General features: G+C 32.9%; 3 protein-coding genes across 3 annotated transcripts; all 3 read left to right on the top strand.

Moving 5' to 3' along the window:
• The first annotated feature begins 694 nt into the window (after nt 1-694).
• On the top strand, nt 695-15,598 carry LOC129948036 (protein THEM6). Its single transcript, XM_056058847.1, has 3 exons — nt 695-1,615; nt 14,775-14,989; nt 15,055-15,598. The coding sequence occupies exons 1-3, from the start codon at nt 1,456-1,458 to the stop codon at nt 15,388-15,390; spliced, it is 711 nt and encodes a 236-aa protein (XP_055914822.1). The 5' UTR covers nt 695-1,455; the 3' UTR covers nt 15,391-15,598.
• A 1,542-nt stretch (nt 15,599-17,140) lies between these two features.
• Nucleotides 17,141-17,521, top strand: LOC129944155 (uncharacterized). Its single transcript, XM_056053366.1, has one exon. The coding sequence runs from the start codon at nt 17,141-17,143 to the stop codon at nt 17,519-17,521; it is 381 nt and encodes a 126-aa protein (XP_055909341.1).
• A 1,030-nt stretch (nt 17,522-18,551) lies between these two features.
• On the top strand, nt 18,552-19,906 carry LOC129945890 (protein THEM6). Its single transcript, XM_056055848.1, has 3 exons — nt 18,552-18,709; nt 19,082-19,241; nt 19,351-19,906. Exons 2-3 carry the CDS (start codon nt 19,106-19,108, stop codon nt 19,794-19,796), a joined length of 582 nt encoding a protein of 193 aa, XP_055911823.1. The 5' UTR covers nt 18,552-18,709; nt 19,082-19,105; the 3' UTR covers nt 19,797-19,906.
• Nucleotides 19,907-25,716: the final 5,810 nt, after the last annotated feature.

Below are 25,716 nucleotides of genomic sequence, written 5' to 3' on the forward strand. Positions count from 1 at the left end.
CATCCGAGTCTCTTTTATGTATCTTGGCCACAATCCTTACCTGATCAATTTCTCCAATATTTGTCTGTCTTATGTATAGTTAAAAAGTCTCAATATTTCAATTCAAATCCCTAAAACCAAGAAACGAACAAATACCTATCATTTTCTTATCTAATTCGATTCAAAAAATTGCTCAACAAAAACTATTTTAATTTTATCAATGATTGATTTTGCTTATAAGCTTTGAAAAGTCTAATTACACTAATTGAAAAACAGCTGATACAATCGTGTTTATAATTGAAAATTGTCATTAACTGTTACATATTAAAATTTATATATGTACATATATTCGTAGAAATCGCAAAGTCTCATCCTTTTATTCAACAGAATCGAATCTTCTTTTTATCCCATTGGATTCTTTAAAGGCTTTAATCATCCTTTTATCGCAACTTCAATATAAGAACCTACATACCGTTACTTTGTGTGTAAATAAACAAACAAACCCTTATTTTGTTTTCCTCATTTACGTACATACGAATTCCTAAGGCCCCTTTGTGCGCATGCCCCCGTCCAGAGGGGGTGCAATTCACCCCCCTTAAAAAACAAAAACAAAAACAACGCATAGTGTATCTCTATAGGGATGGTGGTACATATAAATCAACTCGGGTATCGACAAAAATCAAGGCAATGTCCGTTTAAACTTTTTCAGTAAAAATTCAGTAACCAGCGAAAAGTCTGCCAAGAAGGATCTCATATTCTAAAAGCTCCTCCATAAATCCTTCTTAGCATCCATCCCACAGTGGAGTGGATGTTTTGGATGAGAAATATTATCATCATCAAAACCTGATAGAAAGTTGTGTTGTCGGTTGTTGTTATTTTAGGACATAACTTGTGCGGTCGGTTGATGGTTGAATTTTTGTGGTCAAAATGTCTTCCTAGAAATAGAAACGATTGTAGAATTTGAAGATTTTTGAGAGACTTTTCTCCGAGTATGGCACCTCACGGAGGTTATAGTAAATACCAAGAGGGTCTCCTGAACCAAAATATAGTACTACCAAGGCGTGTCCCTACAAATATCTTCTTTTATGGTTTTGTTATTCTCATTAGTGCCTCCATCTAGTATCTTTTCATTGTGTTTTGCTTCTGACCGAAAAACTAAAGAAACGGAAACATAAAATAATTCTTCAACAGAAACACACAAAACCTACCCCTCCTCTTGCAAAGTGTCTTTTATTTCCATACAAAATCAATTAATGTGTATAAAAACAACAACAATAACAACAAAAACAAGTCGCAAAAAGACCGTCACACTTCGTAGCTTAAAAAAAAGGGAAAAATTGCCAATAATATAGAAGGTACCTTACCTACCTAAAGCTGAAAAGTGTCGATATAGAAATATAAAAGCAAGACGTATACCTTCCAAAGAAAAATCTTCCCAGAATTATAAAATCGCAACCATCAACATCAACAATCAACATGGGTCAATGGTGTTTTGTGATAGCTTGTTCCTTGGGAATTGTTGTACTATTGTACGCACTCCTAGAGCTGCACTACTTCCTACGTATGTGCCTTTGTGTGGTACTTGCAAGATTCGTCAAGAAGAAGACTCATATTTTGGATACAACAACAGTTTCAGGTAAGTACCTATAACTTATTCCTTATATCCAATATTTGAATCTTTAGACAATCATTACACCTATCTCCTTTACAAAAAGGATAAAAGTCTAGCTTAGATACACATATGACAACATAACCTAAAAATAAATGTTTCACTCTTCCTTATTCTTATAGTATTGTAGGCAATTCTTAAAAATCCATTCAAGTTCATCCCTTATCTTATTCAACAGGAAACCTTTTTTATTTATTTGATTTTGCTCTCGGTCTGTGGGATTATAAAATCAACTTTATATTCTTACACTCCGTGTCACATCAATTTTCTTTAGAATGATCATTTTTTGTAAAGTTTAACATTTACTTCATTAAGTGTCAAAATATTTGATAGGTCTAAAAAGGAGTATAGTTGTAAATAAGGTTGGCACAGTGATTCTAAGGCTAATAAAATACATTTTGCTTGGAAATCTTATAGGGTTTTGCATAGGTAAAATAAATCAATTTATTTTTGATCTAGATCTGTCAAAACAAAAATCTACTCTCTGTTTGCATTCCATGGGACAAAATAAATTGATTTATTTTTCATTTAATATAAAATTTGGAAATCTGGATTTTTTGACAGATTGACCCTTCTTAATAAAAAGAAAATTGTAGCTGTAAATTTGACAGCTCTAGCGCTCTCGTTAAACCGTTCACGGAGAAACACTAATGCAATGACAAACAAACAAGCTATTTGAATTGTCTTCCTTAAAAATAAGTCTATTTTTGAAAGAAATCTGAATTTAATAATAGAAAAATCCATAATTGAAAGCTTTGGAAAATATCACTTTGGACAAGAGTCAGTGGCGTGATGTTTTTAAACCTTAACTTTTAAAGCCCCACAACGGTTTTCGTATACAAAAGCGTTGGTTACAATAATGTATTTTCCTAAAGTAGTTGGATAATATAATTTGCAATGTGACAATTAGTACCCGTGGCATGATGGTTAGTGCATTGGACTGTCATGCGAGAGGTCTTGGGTTTGATCCCTGCCTATGTCACCTAAAGTTTTTCACGGGTACTGCCTCTTGCGAGGAATTGACAAATTCTCCAAGAGTAATTCTTGTCATGAAAAGTGCTTTCTCAAATTTGCCATCCCTGACAACAGTACTCGCACACAGGAATGGTTGAGAGTTGTCAGTCACTAGGCCCTAGTTCCCAAACGGACTGTTGCGCCACCCAATTTATTTATTTAATGTGACAATTGAGTTGATATGTAAAGTTGTGTAAACGTCAAATCAATTGACAGGGAATTTGATGGAATTAGGTCAGTTTATATTTTTTTAAATTTCTTAGAATTTGCTGAGACGGATTTACGGAGCTGAAAATTGAATTATAAACTCAATTCACTTGTCACATTGTCACCTAGCAATCAAATTAATCTTTTAATTTATTTTCATCCTTTTTGAATTGTGCTGAACTAATTTTTTGAGAATGTTCTTAGATTTTTGACAGCAAAAGTGAGAAATTTGTGTGAGATTAATTGTTTATATTTCTGAAAATTCGGACATCTTTGAGATTTTGATTGATATTTTTTTCTCTAGAAAAAACTGAAAAAACGGATTCTTAATTAGCCAGAAACATTCTCAAAATCAAACAATTCAAATGTCATTTTTGAAATTGCCCAGTTTATATGTATATTTTTGAGAATAATTAAGTCAAAATTCACTAATAGTTCTCACCATAAGTCAGAAAAGCTTTGTATATTTCGTTTATTCCTTTTTGAATTGTGCGATAGAGAATTTTTGAGAGCTCGAGTCCAAAAATGTCTTTTCTCAGAATGTTGACAGAGAGTAAAGAACTGAGCTATCAAAAAAGATCTCAGAGATTTTTGATTGTTTCTTTTTTTAATCCAAGACGTGATGAGTTTTGAATAAAATGACAATGGCGTAAAAAGCTGACCGTTTCCACTTTCACTTTTTTTAGTGTGGCATGACAGAGACAGATTGCAAAAACAAACTGTTCTAAGATTTTTGACAGAACAGTTCGTGTGTTTCATACATAATTCGGAGAACTCTGTTCAAATTCTGCTCAAAGCGACGTGATAAGTGTTCTCCTCGGAGCCTTAAAAGAAAACTGCTTAGAAATATAAACTAACCAACTGAAACAAAATTTCACTACAAACATGATCAATCAGAACAGCTGAATGACGTTGTCTGTCAGACAGAATTATGCAATTCAAACATTTTATATCCTATTGATGAGTGGCAATTGATTCTCCAGCAATTTTAGTTTGAAGTCTTCTTGCGTCAAATAAATGAATTGACTGAAGTTCTTGGAATTTGAACAGAATCTCTGACCTTTTTCTTCAGTTAGAAGGTATTTGCCCCAGAGATGAAACTTAAAGAAAACGGTAAAAGTGTTAACTGTGTGAAAGAAAATTTTCAAAATCACTGTACACTTTATCTCATTGTAATTTTTTTTAAAACAACTTTTGGGTTCTTGTTAAAAAACATCACCAATTAGTGGGATGACATTTGAATAAAGCAAAGATTACATAATTTGACTTTCGCATGTTCACGTATTATTGAATTTAAGGGGAAATTTCGGTTTATGACTGATCTGTCAGTTCGCTTAAGTTTTAGATCTAACTTTTAAAGATGACATATCAAAACACTTTCCTATCAAAGAACTTGCTTTTTATTCTTAGCGGGATTTGAAAAAAAAAGAAAATTAAATATTATTTTTGCTTTTGAAAAGAACAAAAATTTCAAATAAAAGTGACATAAGGTTGGAAATTTAAAATTTTGTTTCATTTGAATGCAATATGGCTGTCTATTGTTGGCATTTGCTTTTGACATCTTCTGACAGTACATGTACATATCACATTAGCACACATACTTAATAAATTATTTTCCAGATATAAGAAAACAATTTAAATGTCATGAAGAAGTCTCATTAATAAAACAAATAAATGCCATCGTGTATCCATTGACATGGAGTGTACAAATAGGCAATTTTCAGCGGGAAGTTTTATTTTATACAAAAGGTCAAGGCTGTTTTTAAGCTTATTGGAAGGTGGAGCGGGGGTACGGTGTTACACAAATGATGTCAATATTGGCATTGCTTTCACTTGGTCTTTCGAATGATGTTATATGAACGAACTAATATATGTTACTCTGTAACTGGTGTCTATAATGGGTGTTTGTTTTTGTACATTTCTCTTTTAATTCCGGTCTCGTAAAATATTATACATATACATACGAGTATAATGAAAAAAGGCAGTGCGGGATTGTCAATAAATTGGCAAAATTGTTTTTTTTTTTACAGATGGCACTGCCGGCGGATTTTGTTATTATAAATGATGTCAGTTGTCCCTTGTAAATTCCTATATAAACTGACATAACATATATTTTAATAAGTTTTTTGTTGGTATAGGTCTGTCATATTTGAGATGGCTTAACTCCCTTTTTCCTCTTGATGGCTAATGTTCTTTAACCTTGTCGTATTGTTTTGTTTAAGAACCTAGGGGAACCTTTTCACCGTTCCTTTTCTCATAAGGACTTTTATATCCTCATTTATGGGTGAATTTGACAGTTTGTCTTGGATTAGGTTCCGGATTTTTGATTTTTATTACTTTAATTGAGTGCTCAATTTGGAGTTGAGTTAAAATTGTGTGGAATTAAAGAAGAGGAATTTAAAGACTTCAAAGTTAATTATAAATATAACTAGTTAGTTTAATTCTGAAGCATGAAACATGATGAAATAAAGTTCTTATTATAACATAAAATATGAAATAAACTGTCCATTATGTTAGCTTAGTGTGGTTGAGTTCAACACATCCATTTTCAACCCGCTGTCAAATCAAGCTTCAGATCCTATAAACCATCTTATTGAGAACTAAAATTGAAATTTTACCTTTTGCAATTCGTGTTTCCGTCGTTTACACTAAAAACACTCATAATTTACTATTTAAGTTTTGAAACGGGTTCCAAGCGGGTTTGATATAAATATAACCTTGTTTACCTTTGCAATTTCGAAACTTCAATTATTTTGGCGGATACTTTGTGGCAGAATTAAAAAAAAAATGTACTCTCAGAAATTAAAGCTAATCAAAAGCTTATTCCTTAAGAAAACCATTTTGAAGCTCACACGGTTTGTAGTAATTCAATTTTTGATAAAGTAAATTTGAAGCAAGCGGATAAAATTTCAACAGTTAATTTTATATTCAAAATTCCGAATGACGTAAGCGGTAAGATTTTTGATTACAAAAATTGTAGTTTTTTAAATTGAGTAATTACAATTCCTGAGATTAAAATGTTTTAATTCCGCCACAAAGTTTCCACCAAAGCAAAGTACTAAATTTTCACACATAAGACGGCTTTGAAGTTCCGTTTGCATTTTGTTTTGTGTTTTTGCTAAGCAAGGCTTAGTTCGCACTTTTAACATTTTTGCACATGTCATGCGCAAAATGTTTATTGAATGCTTTATGATTAGAAAAGCTCCTTAAAGTAACATAAGTTGACAGTAATCAAAGAAAACAAAAATAACAGAAATTAAAATTATTCTTTAAGTGACACAATTTGTTTATCTTAAAAAATATCTTATGAAAATTTAATATAAGATTTTTAGTTTTAGGTAAAATACATGAAACATTCTATTACTTAACTGACATAGGTATGTTTATATATTGCTAAACTATTCTTGGATTTTGACAGCCCTGCATATAAAACGTCAAGTATTATAATACAGCAAATTTTCTTTAGTTTGCCGTAACTGAAATGTGGCGGTTAAGAAACACTCAACGAGTTTATTTCACCGTAGCCAATAGGTGCCGCTCAAAGAGTCTCTTGATGATCGTATTTTTTGAAAAAAAAAATCCATTTAACGTTTTTTTTTTTATAAACCAAAAAAAAAACAAAGCAAATTTTCACCTCCGAAACTTTACGACTAAAATATGATTTCATCTCCAAACCAATTTTGAGCAACGAAGAATAATATTTTTGAAATCTGATTAAATTTTGAGAAAAATCGAATTGACAGTTTTTTTATAAAAAATATAAATCTAAAAAAACATTACTCAAAGTTGCTAAAAATTTAATATCGATTCAAATATCTTTTCAAAAACTTGAAATTTAGGCTTCAAACTTATTTTATCTTATAAGAAATATTGTTTTCAACACTCTGAAAAATGTTGAGAAAAATCGAATTGACAGTTTTTTTACAAAAAATAAAAACCTAAAAAAAAATGTAGAAAAGTTGGTAAAAATTGATTTTCGACTGGCTTTAATTTACTATAATCTTTCAAAAAATATTGTTGTCAACATTCATTAAAATTTAGAAAAAAAATCGAATTGACAGTTTTTTTTACAAAAAATAAATCTCTAAAAAAAAAACAATACTAAAACTTGGTAAAAATTTATTAAATAGCTTTTCAAAAATTTAAAATATTGGCTTCAAACTTATTTTATTTCACAGAAAATTTTGTTTTCGATATTCAGTAATCCAACAGTCCTTTTTTTCATAAAAAATAAAATCAAATTTGATAAAAATTGATACGAGTACATATAGACAAACTTTTAAGCAAAACAAATCGAAAGACGGGATGGGAAGTTATCAGTGTGGGCGCATCCCAGCCTCTTGTTACATTTATGAACTGCAGTATGTTTACATTTATGAACTCAGCCTAATTTTTCCAAATTGGAAGAAGCTCTATTGTCAAGTAGACAAGACCCTTTAAATCTTAATTCTCTTAACGATTGTCCTAGGGCGTCTTTCAATGTCAAATCTAGCCCTGCATATAAAGACGACCGAAATAATTACATCGGCGACATTTTCTTGTCCACGTTCAATAGAGCTTCAATCCTTTTGCGGCGGATGTAATGGGTTTTTCTAATTAGTTCCTTGTTATGATAAGAATCTTGTCTCGATGATATTAACGTTGATGGTGAATCAGAGAATTAGTTTCCATTAATTATATCGACTACGACGACGGTCGACGATATCCAAGAGAAGCCCTACATTACCTACAAACAAACTATAATCTATAGCTTTGAAATGTGAAGTCAAACTAATTGAATTTGCAATCAGTATAAGGCATTTTTCTGTCGTTTTGTTTCCTTCCTTCCAAGGAAAATCCATCCTTTAGGGTATGTACACATCTGGATGTTGTAATTCGAGACGATATAATTTTAATTAATTTAAAAAACAGAAAAGTGGTAGATGTTTTTGTTTGTTCACTTTTTGCGCTTATATGGAGGACGTGTTGTTGGGGTAGATGTACCCAGAAAATATTGATTTTTCTCCCATAAGAAAATAATATAAAATATTTATGTACCTATCTATGTGGGTAACGTATAGAGGGTGTTTTTTTGTATGTTTCTTCATATAGAGATGTCTATACAACTAGTTGAATGTTTTCATAAAAAAGCTGGAAAAGATACCCGTAAACAAGGAATGATACTCCATTTAATGTACGCAGATGCAGGATATCCGGCTATGGGTAGGTTAGGTTCGGACGGTATATGAGCTTCTATACACTTGTAAACACATATAAGAAATAAAAGGAAAATTATGAAATCATTATATAATTTAATGTTTTCATTTTCCTTTTTTGAAGGCTATCCTAAGTTTATTGGTCATCAATTATATTCATTATTAACCTGAATTGTGTATCAATTTGACTTAAATTGGCTTTCGCTTTGTCGTTTAAATTTCCATAAGAAAAGATAACTTATGTGATGGGGGTGAAATGTTATATTCTAACTGAATGGAAATATAATGACGTACAATTTCTTTTGAATTTGAATCAACTATGACATTTAAGGACGATAAAGTGCGGGTGTAATGTCCTTTAACATTAATGTTTAGCATAAAAAGGTTATTTGGAGCTTCAGGTGGGATAACAAGAATTTGCTTTTAGAATTTGTTTTTTTTTCTGTATTTAAATTTAACAATGTACGTCAAATAGCCTGTCAAAATTGAACTTTGAAAATTAGAAACAAAAAAGTTCAAACGTCCCACTTTTGTCTACATTGGTATAGGGAACAAAGCTATCATTAAAAATTTTGTTTAAGGAATTAAAAGCGAATAAGAAAGTTAAATTGGTTATGTTTGGTATGAAAATGTAAATCGTTTTTAATGAACAGCTCGCTTTTGATCATAAACGGTGATTTTTTAAGAGCTTGAGAACTTAAAAAAAAAAAAAACGCATAAAATTTGCAAAATCTCATCGATTCTTTATTTGAAACGTTAGATTGGTCTATGACATTTACTTTTTGAAGATAATTTCATTTAAATGTTGACCGCGGCTGCATCTTAGGTGGTCCATTCGGAAAGTCCAATTTTGGGTAACTTTTTCGAGAATTTCGGCCGGAATAGCCCTAATTTCTTCGGAAATGTTGTCTTTCAAAGCTGGAATCGTTGTTGGCTTATTTGTGTAGACTTTAGACTTGAAGTAGCCCCACAAAAAATAGTCTAAAGGCGTCAAATCGCATGATCTTGGTGGCCAACTTACCGGTCCATTCCTTGAGATGAATTGTTCTCCGAAGTTTTCCCTCAAAATGGCCATAGAATCGCGAGCTGTGTGGCATGTAGCGCCATCTTGTTGAAACCACATGTCAACCAAGTTCAGTTCTTCCATTTTTGGCAAATTTTGTTAGCATTGAACGATAGCGATCGCCATTCACCGTAACGTTGCGTCCAACAGCATCTTTGAAAAAATACGGTCCAATGATTCCACCAGCGTACAAACCACACCAAACAGTGCATTTTTCGGGATGCATGGGCAGTTCTTGAACGGCTTCTGGTTGCTCTTCACTCCAAATGCGGCAATTTTGCTTATTTACGTAGCCATTCAACCAGAAATGAGCCTCATCGCTGAACAAAATTTGTCGATAAACACATTTCGAACCGAACACTGATTTTGGTAATAAAATTCAATGATTTGCAAGCGTTGCTCGTTAGTAAGTCTATTCATGATGAAATGTCAAAGCATACTGAGCATCTTTCTCTTTGATACCATGTCTAAAATCCCGCGTGATCTGTCAAATACTAATGCATGAAAATGCTAACCTCAAAAAAATCACCCTTTATAATTAAAATGTCAGTTCAATGAACAACTTTAACCAAGGATGATTGCTTCAATAAAGAAAATTTGTTCAATGACACAATGACCGCTATAACCGACCTGTGAACAAATTTTCATGTATCTGCATCTGCATAGTACCATTGAGTATTTATAAATATATCATAAATATATTATAAATACTCAATGATAATACAGACCAGTAGAGGAAGGCAGACATAAACATATTTCAAAACATAAAAAGTTTGAGAGAGTACACTAGTGGTAACTCTTTTTACTTCCTAGGTAGGTAGGTAGAAATGGCCATCTCAAGGCAACCTAGCCTGATATCCAATTAGCGCTGTAGTGCGCCGTTTTGATACCAAAAACTCGTTTGACCTTTGATTGAAGGGGATAGATTTATAGAGAAGCTTCATAGCGATTATATTAGAGACATTTTGTCGCATTGAGAAAAAAGATTAGGTCTCTAATCTTTGTCTCACATAGCTCATCGAGTTCTTGAAAGAATGCTTTTCCAAAGCATTTCATTCTAGTGTTTGCCAAAGCAGGACATTTGCAGAGGAAATGGATTATCGTTTCACTTTCTCTTTGGTCACTACAGCAACGGCAAAAGGTGTTGTAAAAGATACCCAACTTCTCTGCATGAACTTCTATAGGCCAATGTCCGGTACAAACCGCAACAATCCTGGCTATGTCTTGCCTTGGCCTGCATAGAAGATCGTATTTACGGGTTTTGCAGGTGGGTAAATTGCTCCACCTTCGGTTTGATTCAGTTTGGTAGAGAGAAAAGATTTTACCCTTCATAGCACCAAGAGGAATGTTAACCATTTCCGCAAGTGAGCTATGAAGGGCCGATCCTTGCCATTTTAAATGTTTTTTATCTAAAATACAAGTTCTGGGATTACCTTGGTCTTGATCTGCGGTTTTATAAAAGAGGTCGTATTGGTTGTCTTGGAGGCCGTTTATCCACGGTTCTTGGATAACGCCAATGTCCAAGTTTCCCTCCCTAAGGAAAACTCTCAGATTATAAGTTTTAAGTATTTGTAACATATTAGCATATACAAAATTAATAAATATTAGCTCAAAAATAAACAATGGGACGGTCAAGACATTGCCCCGAAGAAATTCGAAAACTTATTCGAAAACTGCGTCTGGAGGGTAAAACCTAACAAAAATGGTCAGTAACGCCTTAAAATCTCAAAATAAACCGAAAACGCGAGGCCCAAAAAGGATGACTACTGAAAGAACTGACAAAAAAATTGCTCAGCTAGCAAAACAGATCCCTACCATAGGCTCTTGGAAAATAAGAAATGGACTTCAACTGTCTGTTAGCGTTGAAAATAAGAAATGGACTTCAACTGTCTGTTAGCGTTGTCACAATACTAAGACGTCTTCTGAAGCGAAGTTACCAGCACGAAGTCCACGCAAGGTACCATTCTTGTCCAAAATTCATGTGGCAAAGAGAATGAAGTTTGCCAAAGTGCATAGAGAATGGTCAAAAGAGAAATAGAGCAATGTTTTGTGGAGCGATGAAAGCATAGTCGTCCTTTTTGGTTCCAAGGGTCGGTCGTCGAGAATATGTGAGAAGACCCCAAAATGCAGCAAACGATTCACGATGGATTCTACGCCTAGTTTGTCTCTGAAGTAGTTTGCATGTTGAAGGTAATAGTTGAGTGTACTGTACACCGACCTGTAAAATGAGCCTCTTGTTTGACTTTTATACTCATTCCTACAGTTTATATCTGAGTAGGAAATGATCTCGTAGAGTCTTTGTTTCCAGTTATTGGGAGGCTCTTGGTCTAGGCTTAGATCGAAATTACACAAACGTGCATGATCCAGCCACTCATCATATCATCCAACTTTTCTGCTCACTGTTATCACCAAGATCTTGTTCGGGAGTCGACGTTCATTTATGTTAAGACCTTTATAATGTAATTCATGTATAACGGTGATAATCCAGTTTCCAGGTTCAAGGTATAGTTTGGTGTGTTTGATGGTAGTCTGAACATGCGTTTTAAGTAAAAGCGTAAAAGTTTTTCAACTTTATTATATTGCTGAACTCCCCAAACTTACGCTGCGTAAAGCATGATTGATTCTGCAACAGATTCGAAAACTTTAAATTTCGTGCTACGGTTTAGATATTTTTTGGAGAAAACCATATTCCAAGTTGAGTTTAATGCAGTTTTTGCCTTTGCAAGTTTATATCTTTTAAGTGCTTTTCAATTTTTAAATCACAGGTGACGATCACTCTAAGGTACTTGCATTCGCTGACAACTTCAAGTCTTTCGTTATTGTAGTGCCACTTCTCATTTGTTCGTAGTCTGCCTTACCGTCTATTGAAGATCATGATCTTCGACTTCTCTTGGTTGACCATTAGGTTCCATTTGGCCAAGTATTCGCATAATCGGTTAATCATCAGTTGTAGCGTTTCCGGTGAATGAGTTTGAATCACTATATCATCTGCAAACAGAAGTGCTTTGTTGGTAGTACTGCTAACTTCAATTCCACCAGGCAGGATGTCCATAACATCGCCGATAAATAGCGCAAACAGCAAAGGGCTTAGAGTACAACCTTGCCTCACTCCAATTTTCGTTTCAAACCATTCTGATAGTACTTCACCATCCCAGACAGCAGCCTATGTATCTTCCAGCAGATTTTCTATGACTCTTCCAACTTTGTGAGACATTCCCTTACAATACAATTTGTACATCAACGATCTTCTATCGACTGTGTCAAATGCAGCCTTGAAATCCACAAAGAACGCGTATAATTTCAAAAGATTCAGCTACATTGCGAGGTACAAAAATGTGGTCGACAGTTAAGTATCCCGCTCTAAATCCCGCTTGGTACTCTTTAAGCATATTGTTGTGGTTGATCCAAGATGTAAGGCGCCGTTGTAAAATAATCGTAAAAATTTTGTACGATACGTTTAAAAAGGATATTCCCCTATAGTTGTTTGGATCGGATTTGGAGCCCTTTTTATAGATTGGGAATATCAAAGCTTTCTTGAAATCTCGAGGCATATTACCATTCTCAAAGATGTCATTGCTTAAGTTTGTTACTGTTTGTATAAGCTCTACAGAGCCGAACTTATAGAATTCCCCCGAATGCAATCCAACCCTGGTGTTTTTTTCGCTGTTATTTGTGCATCCAGTATGTCGTCTTTAAAGCAGGGACAATGAATTTTGTGTATACAGTCAATCTGACTGACAAAAATCTAAGATATACAAACTGACCAATTTTATTACTATTATCCAGATAAAAGAATTCCAATTGGCTGCGTTCAATGTCAAATAAAAATGGTACCCGGATAACTTTTTGTAAGTGTAAAAAACAGCTAATCCAAAACAGCTGACTTATCTGAAAAGAAATCACAAAGTATCCAATAATTTCTGGTATATGTGGGTACTTGACAGAAACAGTTGATTTGACATTTGGTGAAATTTGAAGGAATCTGAGAATTGATTTCAAATTGTGTTTATTTGTTGGTAGAAAGAAAAAGCTGAAATTTGAGTACATACAGTTTACGATGGAAAAGAAGTTTGTTGACCTGATAGTTAGAAAAATAAAAATGTCATTAATTAAGACGGTTTTCACATTTATCTGTTTTAAGTTGACGCATTTTGCATTTGTGTATTTTTATTTTTCTGCACCCAGGTCTTTGCAACCTCACTTGCTTTTGTCTTTAAAAGATCAGGCCGGAGCGGTATTAAATGATGACATGACAAAATAGTAACTATAAGTAATGACGTTTGACATTTCTTTGACATAAATGTAATTTTATTGATTAAGGACTCTTAAAAATATACGATAATATGTTAATTCTGAAACGTTAAATTTTCTGGAAAATCAACTAAAAGTCAAGGTTTGAAATTTAACATTTTACCAAAATGGGTAACATTATGACAAATCTTGTGGTTTTTATGCCGACAGAAAAAGCAAGTTGTATCTACCCCACCAAATTATAAAGAACATAGTAAAGTACTTATACTACACAGCTAAGGTGCTCAACACAAGTTGCCTATTTACACAAGCACTCTTTCCATAAAGAAGAAACCCTTTTAATTCATATGATAATGAAGTTTGTAAGTTTGCAAAGGTTATGCCAATGAATAAACATATAATGAAGATTTACAAGAAGAAGGTTACTCTTCTTTTATACAAACCTCATGACTGTTGACCTTCTGCTTCTTCTTTATTTAAATAAGTGAAAAATTGATTTTTTTAACTTTGGACCGAAGCAAGTGCCAAACCAAACCATGACCTAACTTTTTAGAAAATAAAATGAACGAAAAAAGTGCAAACATTAAAAGAGTCATGCCACTTTATTTTCTTCTTTTCATAAAATGTATTTATATATAAAAATGTAAATTGTAGTTCTTTTGCCTACTTGACCCAGTGATTTAAATGTGCATAATTGTTTTACCTGTTTGTCAAGAACCCACTTTGTTGGCTAGGTTGAAGGTAAAGCTGCAGTGCAATTACAAGTCAAAAACACCTGGACTTGGGCTCAAACTTGAACTTTGTGTTTTTTTTTTGTTGAAACGATTCATGATGGAAGAGAACTTGATTTATTTAAGAAATGGGTGGGTATCACTTTGACTTATTTGTACGTAATGTCCTTGTGTGAAATATATATTGTGTCAAGGTTTATATAATGGCTCTCAATTCAACCAACAAGAATGTTAAGATTGTTGGTTAAGCTCTTAGGTGATAACTTGAACGAGGAATAAGGGCAATCTGACACCGACAATCAGAAGAAGAAGAACTGTCAAACATTTATGTAGGACTGCCACACTAATATTATTTGACGTTTCTTCATTTAATCTTGCCCCCACTTATCTTAAAACCGAATTTAAAATGCCTTTATCACGTACTTTTTTTCTTCTTACTTTCAATTGGAAAGGTGATGCAATTATGAAATGTCAAAGTGAGTCTTCTGAAAAGAGATTCAATGTAAACCCACCCAAAGAAACCTATTGTTATAACTAACCGTCAGCTGTCAAATTATTTTTGTTAGGGTTTGGTTACACTTTATTTATGGTGTCAATTTAAGACCAGCTTTGATAGGATTTATCCAGATAAATAATAATTTTCTTTTAATTTCGATCTTTTTTAGGAATTTGTTTAACCACAGATATTGATACTTTGCTCTACCACATGAATAATGCCAGATACCTACGGGAGTTGGATTTTGCTCGGGTTGATTTTTACGAGCGGACACAACTTTATCGAACAATTGTTCTAAAAGGAGGAGCAGTTGTCCAAGGAGCTGCAACAATCCGCTATCGTCGTTTTATACGTCCTTTTGCTAGATTTAAAATAACATCCAGGGTAAAAATAGCTATTATCTTGTATTAAATATTTGTTGAAAATTTGTGTTTCCTTTTTTATTAAAGATAATCTACTGGGATGACACATCTGTGTTCATGGAACATAGGTTCCTTACACCATCTGATAATTTTATAAATGCGATAGCAATCTGCCGACAGCGAATACTCGATTGTTCAGCCGAAGATGTAATGCGAACACTTTTAACGCCAAAGGCAACTCAACTTTTAACAACTACCTCTGGTAATACAGTCAGTCCGACTATCAGCTTACAAAATGCCACAATGGAAAACATCGAAAATGGTCATATCAATTCCAAACTAAAGCCAGAAATGCCAATTGAAATTTCAAAATGGATTGAATACAATGAAATATCGAGTAAAAATCTTCGAAGGGGCTGCTGACCAAGATTGTTTTAAAGTGGGGTTGGGTTTTGGGCTGTTGGAAACGCTTTAATTTTTTTTTAAATGTATTTATTTTTTGTTATAGTTATTATTTAAATCTTGGATATAACTTATATAACAAATACAAACATGTATGTAGGTATAGTTAGAGTTCCCACTTTATGACAACCTTTTTGACTGTCTATTATGCCTTAATTAAAATTAAACACAGAAAATACATACATACCTATTATAACCTTTATTATTATACCACAGTATATTTATGTGCAAACAAAATGTCAAAATGTATGTCAAAATAATGAAGACATACGCCTATGAAGAAAATATAAAATAGAAAACTTTGATTCTGTTGATCAGATTCGAAGATGGTTAAACTATTCTAGTAAAATGTTGTTTTAATAGTGTTGAAAACAAACTTTGACAGGAGAAGCAGCAGCTGTCACTTTTGAAGCTGTCATTACGAACAAAATAATTACAAAATAGACGCTTTTTCGAGATAAATCAATTTATAATTTCAACACTCAATGAAGATTGATGAAACGTCAAAATATTTCACTACAAAAAAGCCAATTTCTAAACCGCCATAGTAAATAAATCAAATACAACTTTAAAGCTTTTTATTTTATTCAAATCTTAGGTGTACTTCAATGCAATTTAAGAATTTTTCATTTTAAAGCATCTTACACATGAGCTATGAACAGCGAACTGTGGATATTCGCATATTTTGACTTTTCTTTCAAATGAGCTTTATTTCTATTCGCAGACAGCGACGAATTGTCAATTTATAAGTACCCTTTCCAACAAACAAAACAAGAGTGGTATAGTTTTAAGGTTAAGTTGAGTGCGAACAATTTATTCGTTGCAGTGTGGATGGTATGTGGAACGCGAATAGAGTTTGACAGGTCGTAGCAACCACACGCCAATTCGTTACTACCAAACTGTTTTTACAAAATTGTTTAGTTTTAGAGAACAAAATGCAAATTTTATTATCCCAAAATAAGTGTAAGTTGGTTTCTTATAATTTAAATGTGTTTTTTTTTTTTTTTAAATTGACTTTTTGAAATGCGTAAAATCACGTTTGTTCGTTCATTCATTCATTCGTTGTTCGCTGTGATGTGGAAGGCCCTTAAATGTATGTACCTACATAGAAATAATAATACAATTTTTTAAAAACCAAGCTCTTAGACGGTGTCACATTAAACTGTCTTGTATCACTCATTTTGACATTTCATCGCTTGATCTCTTACCCCCATTCATTTACAAAAAATTAAAAATGCTTCAGTAAAAAAGTAGCACCGATGAGAAATTATAGTTTCTTATCTTATTAGCTTGTTGTTATCCTTGATTATGATCAACTACTTAAATTCTGCTGACATTCAATTGGCACTTCATCCGTTATAACCTTACAAAAGTGACAGATCCAGAGTGGAATATTCTAGTCTAGTCTAATATGAAATATGTAAACTATCCACACAAATTCCACAGAAAGTCTGTGTTCCTTTGTTTTAGTTTTATAATAATTGAATGTCAATAAAATAAAATATTATTTAATTATTTACATAGACAGTTATTTGCACAAATGATAACATCTCGGATGTTTCCGCTCATTAGTCTAAGACAGCTGGCGAAACATTTTTTAAACGTCAAGATGGCCATTTGTATATCACCAATAGTACTCGTACTATAAAAGGAACTCATTTGACTCCATTCAATTATAGTTAAAATTTGTTTTGACATAAATTATAGCAACATGAAAGTTCTCGTACTTGTCGCATTATTCGCTGTTGTAGCTATTGCAGCTGCTCAACCTCCACGTGGTCCACCACCACACCACCACGGAAGACATCCAGGACACGATGAGGGACGTCGTCCACCACATCATGGACATAAGCCCGGACAAGGTCAACAACCGGGACAAGGACAACAACCCGGACACGGTCAACAACCAGGACAGGGACAACAACCCGGACAGGGGCAGCAACCTGGACAGGGACAACAACCCGGACAAGGTCAACAACCTGGACAAGGTCAACAACCCGGACAGGGACAACAACCATCCGAACAGGGACAACAGCCATCAGGAGGTTCACAACAAGGAAGCCAACAACAACCAGAAGCTCCCAAAGAATAAATGTTGATGCCAAACATCGCTTTTAAAATAATATCACACTATGATTTATCTTAGACTAATAAAATGAAGCAGACAAAATATTTGCTTTTATTTTGATCAGGAATAAAATAATTTATTTAACGAAACTTTTTGACATTGAACCCTTGAATCTATTTGACGTTTCATATTTTAATGCATCATTATCTATGGATCTAGTATACTTGAAGAAGATACATATGTACATAGGTAAGGATCTATGGATCTAGTACTTGTAGAAGATAAGTAAGTTAGGGCGAATTTCGATTTTTTGTTGTCTTAAATAACAATACAGGTTGTCAAAGTTAAAAGTGTAAAGTGACTTTTCAGCAGACAGATGAAAAATAAATTGAAATATAACACCGTTATACGCCACTTTTTTGACATTCGTAACTGCAATATTGATGGAGCTGATACACATAACCTTCATATTCGCACTATGGTTGAATTCAATTTAAAGTCTTAAGGCCCAACTATAATAGGCATAAGCAAACATAAGCTTATGTCAAAAACACAACGAAAATTCTCTTAAGTTTGTGAACTTACGCAGATAGCCATAATGCAATTTTGCTCACGTATCTACATGTCAGATTTTACTTATGCGGCGAGCGACTGGGATCGCTCTTGCTTAAGTTTGTTTAAGTTAACGAAACTGAGAAAAATTGAACGAAATGGAGCTAGACTCCATTATGTTCACTTGTATGGAGACTCTTTGTATTCGCATGTTTACTTATGCGCGCTTATGCTAGCTTATGCCTACTATAGTTGGGCCTTTAGCACGCCGCCGCCCCGAATACAAATACGAACCCATATTCCAATTTCCTAAAGCATAAATGTCAAATAAATGCCTTAACCCAAAAGCACTTCTCTTAGTTAACAAATTTACCAAAGCTCTAACAGCTTTTTTAGGTTTATTTTTCTTTCTCGATGCTTCTTGCTGTTGCTGTCTTTTGCCAGTCCTCACCTCACTCACTTATTGGTTGTTGTTGCTTTAAGAAAGTGAAAGTTTAAAGCTCTTCCACATTGATTTTCACTGAAAATTGAAGTTAAGTTATATTTTTGCTGTCATTAAATTAGTGTCAGTTTACAATCAAATAAGTTCGGTGGTCTGTCAATCCTCCACCTCATATTGTCAATATAATTACTGTTATTTATCTACTTGACTAAAGAAAGGTAAGTTAACCATGGTTAAGGTTATTACTAGACTTGAAAATTATAATGATAATAAAGTTTAAAGTGCTAAAAGGAATTTTGTTGTTAATTTGCTATCTTTTGCGTAATTATTTGCCGACATCAATTTAATTTGCAAATTATTTATTTTTAATTTAAATTATTTTCGCTCGTGTAATGGATGGAATATATAAATACCCGTTTGTCTATGGAAGCAAAGTTCATTACCTCTGTGAATATATACATAAATGTCCAACGTTAAAAACAAACGTCATTTCAACTTTTTGCAGTTGACAACTTTCGATTTTTATTAATCAATGAAAAGTGCAAAACAATCAAAATAAAAATCAATTTTTCTGTTTATTAATTTCATAGGTTCGCTGACAGAAATCAATCGAAATGTCATTCCTTGTGCTCCTATTGGTTCTATACATTATTTGGGATGTAAATTATTTCATAAGAGTCGTCTTCACTGTTGTTGCTGGCCGTTTATTCCAAAAGAAGCGAAAAATAACCGACAAAACCACAATTTATGGTAATCATATACAGTTGTATAATTATAAAATTCAAATATTTCCATCAAAGTACGAATTATATAATTATAATTTTTTGAATTTTGATTTGTTTTTTCGACACCAATTTAGGCATTTGTACATCTCAAGATGTTGACATCTTTATCCGCCACATGAACAACGCCAGATATCTGCGTGAACTTGATTTCGCCCGATTCCATTATTATGGCTTGACCGGGTTATATGAGGAGGTTAAGAAACTCGGTGGTGGAGCGGTTCAAGGTGCGTCCAGTGTTCGTTACAGGCGAACAATTCCAATCTTCCATCCATATAAAATCGATACGAAACTCATTTGGTGGGATGATAAGGCTATCTATTTGGAACAGCAGTTTATTACAGTGGCTGATGGTTTTGTAAGGGCTGTGGCACTATCCAAGCAGTGCATTACAAATTGTAGTGTCAATGATGTGATGAAGCAATTCCCAGAGGGCAAGACTGCACCAGCAATGCCAGAAGAGTTGAAATTATGGCTGCAAGCGATCGAGGTGTCAAGTGACAAGCTGAGGAAAGATAAATAAGAGTTCAAATTTATTTGTTTTTAATTTTTCGTCTTGAAGAGAGTGAGATTGATTTACTTTTATACATAAGGTGTTTTGATAATAAAATGTATTATTAATAAGTTGTTAAATTTTAGCACTTTTATTTGGTCTTTCAGAAATATTCAATCAATTTTTTTAAGAAGCAATTATCACTCTTTGAGGTTTTACTTATTCACGTTTCTTAGAAAAGAGTTCGTTCGAAAAAATCCCTTCAAACTGTCAAAATCGATTAAAGGCATATGGAAAGTGTATACATAGTGAAATTTAAGGTACATCTTTTGGTATTCATCAAGCTTAATATTTTGATTTGACCCTAAGTCTCAACTTTTAACTTAGAAGATATTCATGCAAATAAAATAATCTGGAGTGATTTTTTGACACAAAATTAACATTTGCCACCCTCTGCAGCCTATACTCATTGTTCTTATGTAAAGTTAGTAAAATATGTAAATACAAAACATTCTAATTGAAAATCACCTGAAGGTTACAATTTATTTTTCTTTTTTATTGACAACTCGTCAATTTGCATAAAGGAAGTATTAAATAAGTTTGTGGCTAGCTTAACGTAAAGTTGACAGGACAACCCTTTGCATATTCAAAGCAAAAAGATTATTAACCTAAGCAATTGTATTTTATGCGTAACTTTTTAACAATTAATTACAAAGCAATTATATTTTATTAATAAGAAATAAGTTATGAATTAAAAAACGAAAATAAAAGCACGGATTGTTTATCATTAGATTGGAATCATTTTCGTAAGATTTTAATTTTTTTAATGAAAATCAAATCGAAGAAAAACAATGGACAAATTCCTGCCATATTGTTGATTTCTATATCTATTTTCTACTTCTAAAAAAGGCTGCAGTATCATTCTATTTCTGCATTTGAAAAATAGAAGTAGAAGTTGTCACTCTGAATTATGAATCGAACAGGCCTTAATTCAATAAAGTATGTAAATCCATCCCTGTCTATTAAAGTTAAATTGTGATAATTCGTGTGGGTTTATTTCTTTTTATTTTTTAAAATCGGGCACAATCAATCGATTTTACATATTTTGTTGCTACATTTTCATAATTTTGTGACAGACAGGTGCACATTATTTGAACCGATCGTTTTAGTTCGTTCATTTTGATGCGTTAATTTCGTTAAGTTAACTGAAGTTCAACTATATTTTAAGCCTATACCAAATTGAGCATATATAAGAAACTTTGAACCACACTTCAAATTCCAAAACTACTTGAATATTAAACTTGTATTCCGGAACAGACCTAATATGTGACAAATTTTATTTCCATACATTTCTACGTAAAATCGTAAAAGAAAAGAGGTTGGAAAAACGACGTATTTTTTTTCAGCTGTAACTAAATTTTAAGAATAAAGACTTTTTTGTTGTGCCTTTGTAAATGTCAAAAACCGATGTTAATACCAACGAAGATCTGATTTGAAAACGTCAGAGTCAAACTGAGGTAAAAATATTTGAAGATGTCAATGCCATATTAAAAAAAAGTTGGTATTTTGCAATATACCAATGTTTGGGATTAATTTGGCAGGAATGAAAGGGAAAGACTTCAAAAATTTGATTGAATATATTTACATTACATTTAAACAAGTATATGTACGTAAAATTAATTAAATTAAAAGAAACAAATAATTCAATCAAGGTTTAAAACTAATTTAAATTGATACATTATTTGAAAAGAGAGGTATAATTTTAGGTTATCTGAGCATAAGCCTCCCCTAGACTTCTCCATCTTCTTCTAGCTAGTGCTTCTCTCCAATAAAGTGAGCACATTTTTCGGATGTCATCCTTCCAGCGTTTATATTGTCCACCTACACTTTTTTTGCTTTCTAAGGGTATCCATTTGGTTACTAATTTTGTCCATCGATCATCAGGTGTACGTATTACATGTCCTGCCCATTCCCATTTGAGTTCTTAAGCCTGTGTCTAACTTCTTCAAAATTAGTTTGTCTTCTTATATTCTGATGGTTAATTTTCTGGGCTATATGAACGTTCAAAATAGCTCTCTCCATTGCTCTCTGACATGATTGGGGTTTCATTTCAGTGTTTTTAGTGACTTGACAAGTTTGGCACCCATAGGTGAGGACTGGAAGAACTGTTGAGTCAAACACATATTTTCTTGTTTTATTCGAAATATTCAATTTAAGAAGATGCTTAACGTTCCAGAACTGCCTCCAAGCGTTCGTCATTCGCTGCACTATATCCTTTTTTTCTTTGTCTTTGAATGAGATAATCTGACCAAGGTATGTGTAGTCTTCAACGTATTCTAATATATGTTATTATTTCTGTTGATTTGTTGACAACCAATATTTCCGCATTCCGAGCACAGTTCGTTCAGCATCGTTGGAAGTTCTTCACTGCTGTTTGTGATAATTATAATGTCATCGGCAAATCGGAGGTTTGAGAGACATTTGCCATTTATCTTCAATCCTTTGTCTTCCCAGTCTAGTTTTCTAAATACTCCTTCTAAGGCTGCCGAAAAGAGTACTGGTGAAATTGGATCTCCTTGCCTTACACCTCGCGATATTTTAAAATCTGGTCCGATGCATTCCGTTTTTATGTGGGTTGTGCTCCTGTCATACATTTTCTTTAGGATTCGAACTATTTTTTCGTCTACACCTTGATTGAGAAGCGCCTTCCAAATAAATCTCTGCTCTACTGTGTCAAACGCTTTTGCAAAATCGATGAAGGCAAAGTATATTGTGATGTTAAACTCTTTGCATTTTTCTATTGTTTGATTAACGGTTTATAGCTGATCTATTGTCAAAAAACCTGATCCAAAACCGGCTTGTTCAAAAGGTTGATTTAAATTAAGAGTGGTTTTCATTCTCTCAAATAAACACTCGCAAAAACCTTGTATATCGATGATATTTTGCTTATCGGGTGATAATTGTTGATATCGTCCCTGTTCCTTTTTTTATGTATGAGAACTATTCCCGATTTCGTCCATTGGTCTGGGACTTCCTCGGTGACCAAAACCTGATTGAGAATAGTAGTCAACCAGTTGGCCAGCGAAAAGTTGCCGAACTTTAGTTATTCAGCTAATATCCCATCGTTTCCTTTGGTTTTTTCATTCTTTAAACTATTTATTGCTCGCTCTATTTCACTTTTAAGAAATGGTAGAAAATCTTCTTCCTGGTTTTGTCGCTCTAGAAATATATCATCAGTGTCTACTATGCGTGTTTTGTATAGATCAATGTAGAAGTTTGTAGCTATTTCGTTAATATTCTTCCTTTCGTGAATTCTTTTATCATTGTCCGCCATTGCTGATATCTACTCTTTATAATCCTGGATTGCATTATTTGCCTTTTTTATTGATCTCGTTTCTTCGATTACTGTCTTTAAGAGGTTGTCATTGAATTTTTAGATGTCTTCTTGACAACGTTTCTTGATGTTCTTCCGTATATTTTTCAGATGCTGTTTGTTTCTTGGGCATTCAGATAGGTCTTTTTTCGAATACTATCACGAAGTGCTATTATACTCGTATTTAAAGTTTCACTCGATAGTTTTTGGGGTTTTTGAGATACAGCAGTAAGAATATACCTGTCTGCAGATTTTTTTTTATAGTTTTTTCCATTTTGTTATATGCTATTTGAGTAGGTTCATTCTTGATATAATGTTATATCGTTGTTGAAGATCAGCATTATAACTTTTGATGATATCTGTACTTATCGATTTTGTTAATACTTTTCTTGTAGTTTTATGAAGTTGTCTAGTTTTATGGTTGATTAACAACTCCGTGCGTACTAACCGATGATCTGATTCGAATTGAAAGTTATTAAGTACGGACACATCTTTAAGGATTGATCTTTTATTGCAAAGAACAAAATCTATTTGGTTTTTGTACTTTTGGCCTGGTGAATTCCAGGTCCATTGATTTTGCGGTTTCTTTTTAAATAACGAGTTTCCAATTATAAGTTTTTGTTGCCAAATATATTGGATAAGACGACTACCTCTTTCATTTCGATTACCGTAGCCATATTCTCCCATAATGGTTTCTTCGCCATTTTTCCTGAAACCTAATTTAGTATTGAAATCACCGATTATCAGTAAAATCTCTGTTTTAAAGTGTACTGTCGCTATTTCCAGTGTCTTGTAAAAGCGATTCATCTCGCCATCAGTTGCTTTCTCAGTTGGACTTACAATTCTCTACTTTGACTTTCATTCCTATTATCCTATCGTTAAATCCTTTAATTTCTTGAATATTCTTTTTTAACTCTTTATTTGTAAGGAAACCTCTCACAAAAAGAAAAAAAAAATACAAAAAAGTAAACGAACGGGAAACAACAAATATTTCACTAAATATTACTGTAAAAAAATATACATACATTTTGAAACATCATCATTTCATTTCGTATTTAGAATTTATTTGTTTTTATAAATGGATACATTAAAACAACAACTGCAACATCATGCTGGCCCATTGTTTTTTTTTATGAAAAAACTTGATTTAACCGAAAATTAAAAATTGCAATCTTGTTGGTACAATCGATCAATTTATTTGAATTTCTATAAAATTTGACACTTTTTACAAATCAGCCCAAAGAAATTTCTTCCCATGAGCGCTCTCTTTTACGAAAAACTTCAAAATTTTTGAGAACTCGGACAGGATTTGGTCATATTTTGTATTTTTTCGTAAAATGGGACTGTAATGGAGGGTACTCGAACGGACCTATTATTACTCTGCAAAAATGATAGATGTGACATCTGAGGCAGAGAAGTCTGAAGTGTCAAATATGAAATATGCAAACTATCTACATTATTTCCAAGGGAAGTCTATAAATCCTTTGTTAATTGTATTACAATTAAAAGTCAATAAAATATAATATTATTTAATTATTTCCTTAGACAGTTGTTTGCACAACTGATATGTAACATGTGGGATGTTCAAATTCATTAGTTTTAAACAGCTGGCAAAACAGCTGGCGACGGGAGCCACAAGCTCCCAAAGAATAAATTTTAATGACAAATACCTTTTTTAAAATAATATGACACTTAAATTATCTTAGACTAATAAATTAAAGCAGACAGACATTTGATGTTTTTTTTTCGATCAGGAAAAGAATAATTCTTTATCTAACGGAACAATGCCATATTTTGACGTTTCGCTTTTTATGTCACTTCACTTAGTGGTTAAAATGATATGACAACAGATGTTGTCAACACTGTAAGTGCCTGTTCAGTGGTCAGTGACTGCACACTGACAGCTAAACAATGTTTATATTTTTGACGGACGGTCGTGACTAAACAATATTAATGTAGCTGTTATAAATTTCATATGTGCATTGTGGTTGCGTTCAGCTTTGTCTCACTTACTGATGTAAAATTTTTCTCGTCCTTTTCTGGACAACTTTAGAGAGAATGACATTTTACTACTGCAATTCCTCTATACAAAAATAAGTTTGCATCTGTCATATCGAGGCGAAGTTTAAAAACTGTCTGGAGAGGAAGTTAGCCATATCACATCCTGTTTGAAATAATATAGAGTAAGAACAATGACGAGTTTCAACAACTGATAGTAGTTGGTCTTCCTTAAATGCATGAAAACACCCTCAAAGTGCAACGACATAATTCTACAAACAGAACAAAATTATGAAAATCGATAGATGTAGACTTTTGTCTAAAATGACAAAAAAAACATTATAAATCGCTTCAATGAAATTGAATAAAATTACAATTTTGGTTTGAAAATAATATTTCACAATAAAACTCCATCCGTCTGCTACCAACTTATATCTATGTCGAAATAAAATAGGAATGGCACAATAAATCCTCTCATCAGACAAGAAACTACATAAAATATCGGATTGGATTGGATGAGAGAAGGGATTATCCTTGTAGGTTTTGAAAAGTCTCTTTTGTTCAAATTTTGATTGTGAA

The sequence above is a fragment of the Eupeodes corollae genome, chromosome 2, assembly GCF_945859685.1.
Source record: "Eupeodes corollae chromosome 2, idEupCoro1.1, whole genome shotgun sequence".
Lineage (NCBI taxonomy): Eukaryota > Metazoa > Arthropoda > Insecta > Diptera > Syrphidae > Eupeodes > Eupeodes corollae.

What these genes read in the sequence shown, in the direction of transcription:
- LOC129948036 (XM_056058847.1), top strand. Translation starts at nt 1,456, where the DNA reads ATGGGTCAATGGTGTTTTGTGATAGCTTGTTCCTTGGGAATTGTTGTA. An exon ending in GGATACAACAACAGTTTCAG is followed by an intron (nt 1,616 to 14,774) that starts GTAAGTACCTAT and finishes GATCTTTTTTAG; the next exon opens with GAATTTGTTTAACCACAGAT. An exon ending in GATTTAAAATAACATCCAGG is followed by an intron (nt 14,990 to 15,054) that starts GTAAAAATAGCT and finishes TTTTTATTAAAG; the next exon opens with ATAATCTACTGGGATGACAC.
- LOC129944155 (XM_056053366.1), top strand. Translation starts at nt 17,141, where the DNA reads ATGAAAGTTCTCGTACTTGTCGCATTATTCGCTGTTGTAGCTATTGCA.
- LOC129945890 (XM_056055848.1), top strand. Translation starts at nt 19,106, where the DNA reads ATGTCATTCCTTGTGCTCCTATTGGTTCTATACATTATTTGGGATGTA. An exon ending in CGACAAAACCACAATTTATG is followed by an intron (nt 19,242 to 19,350) that starts GTAATCATATAC and finishes ACACCAATTTAG; the next exon opens with GCATTTGTACATCTCAAGAT.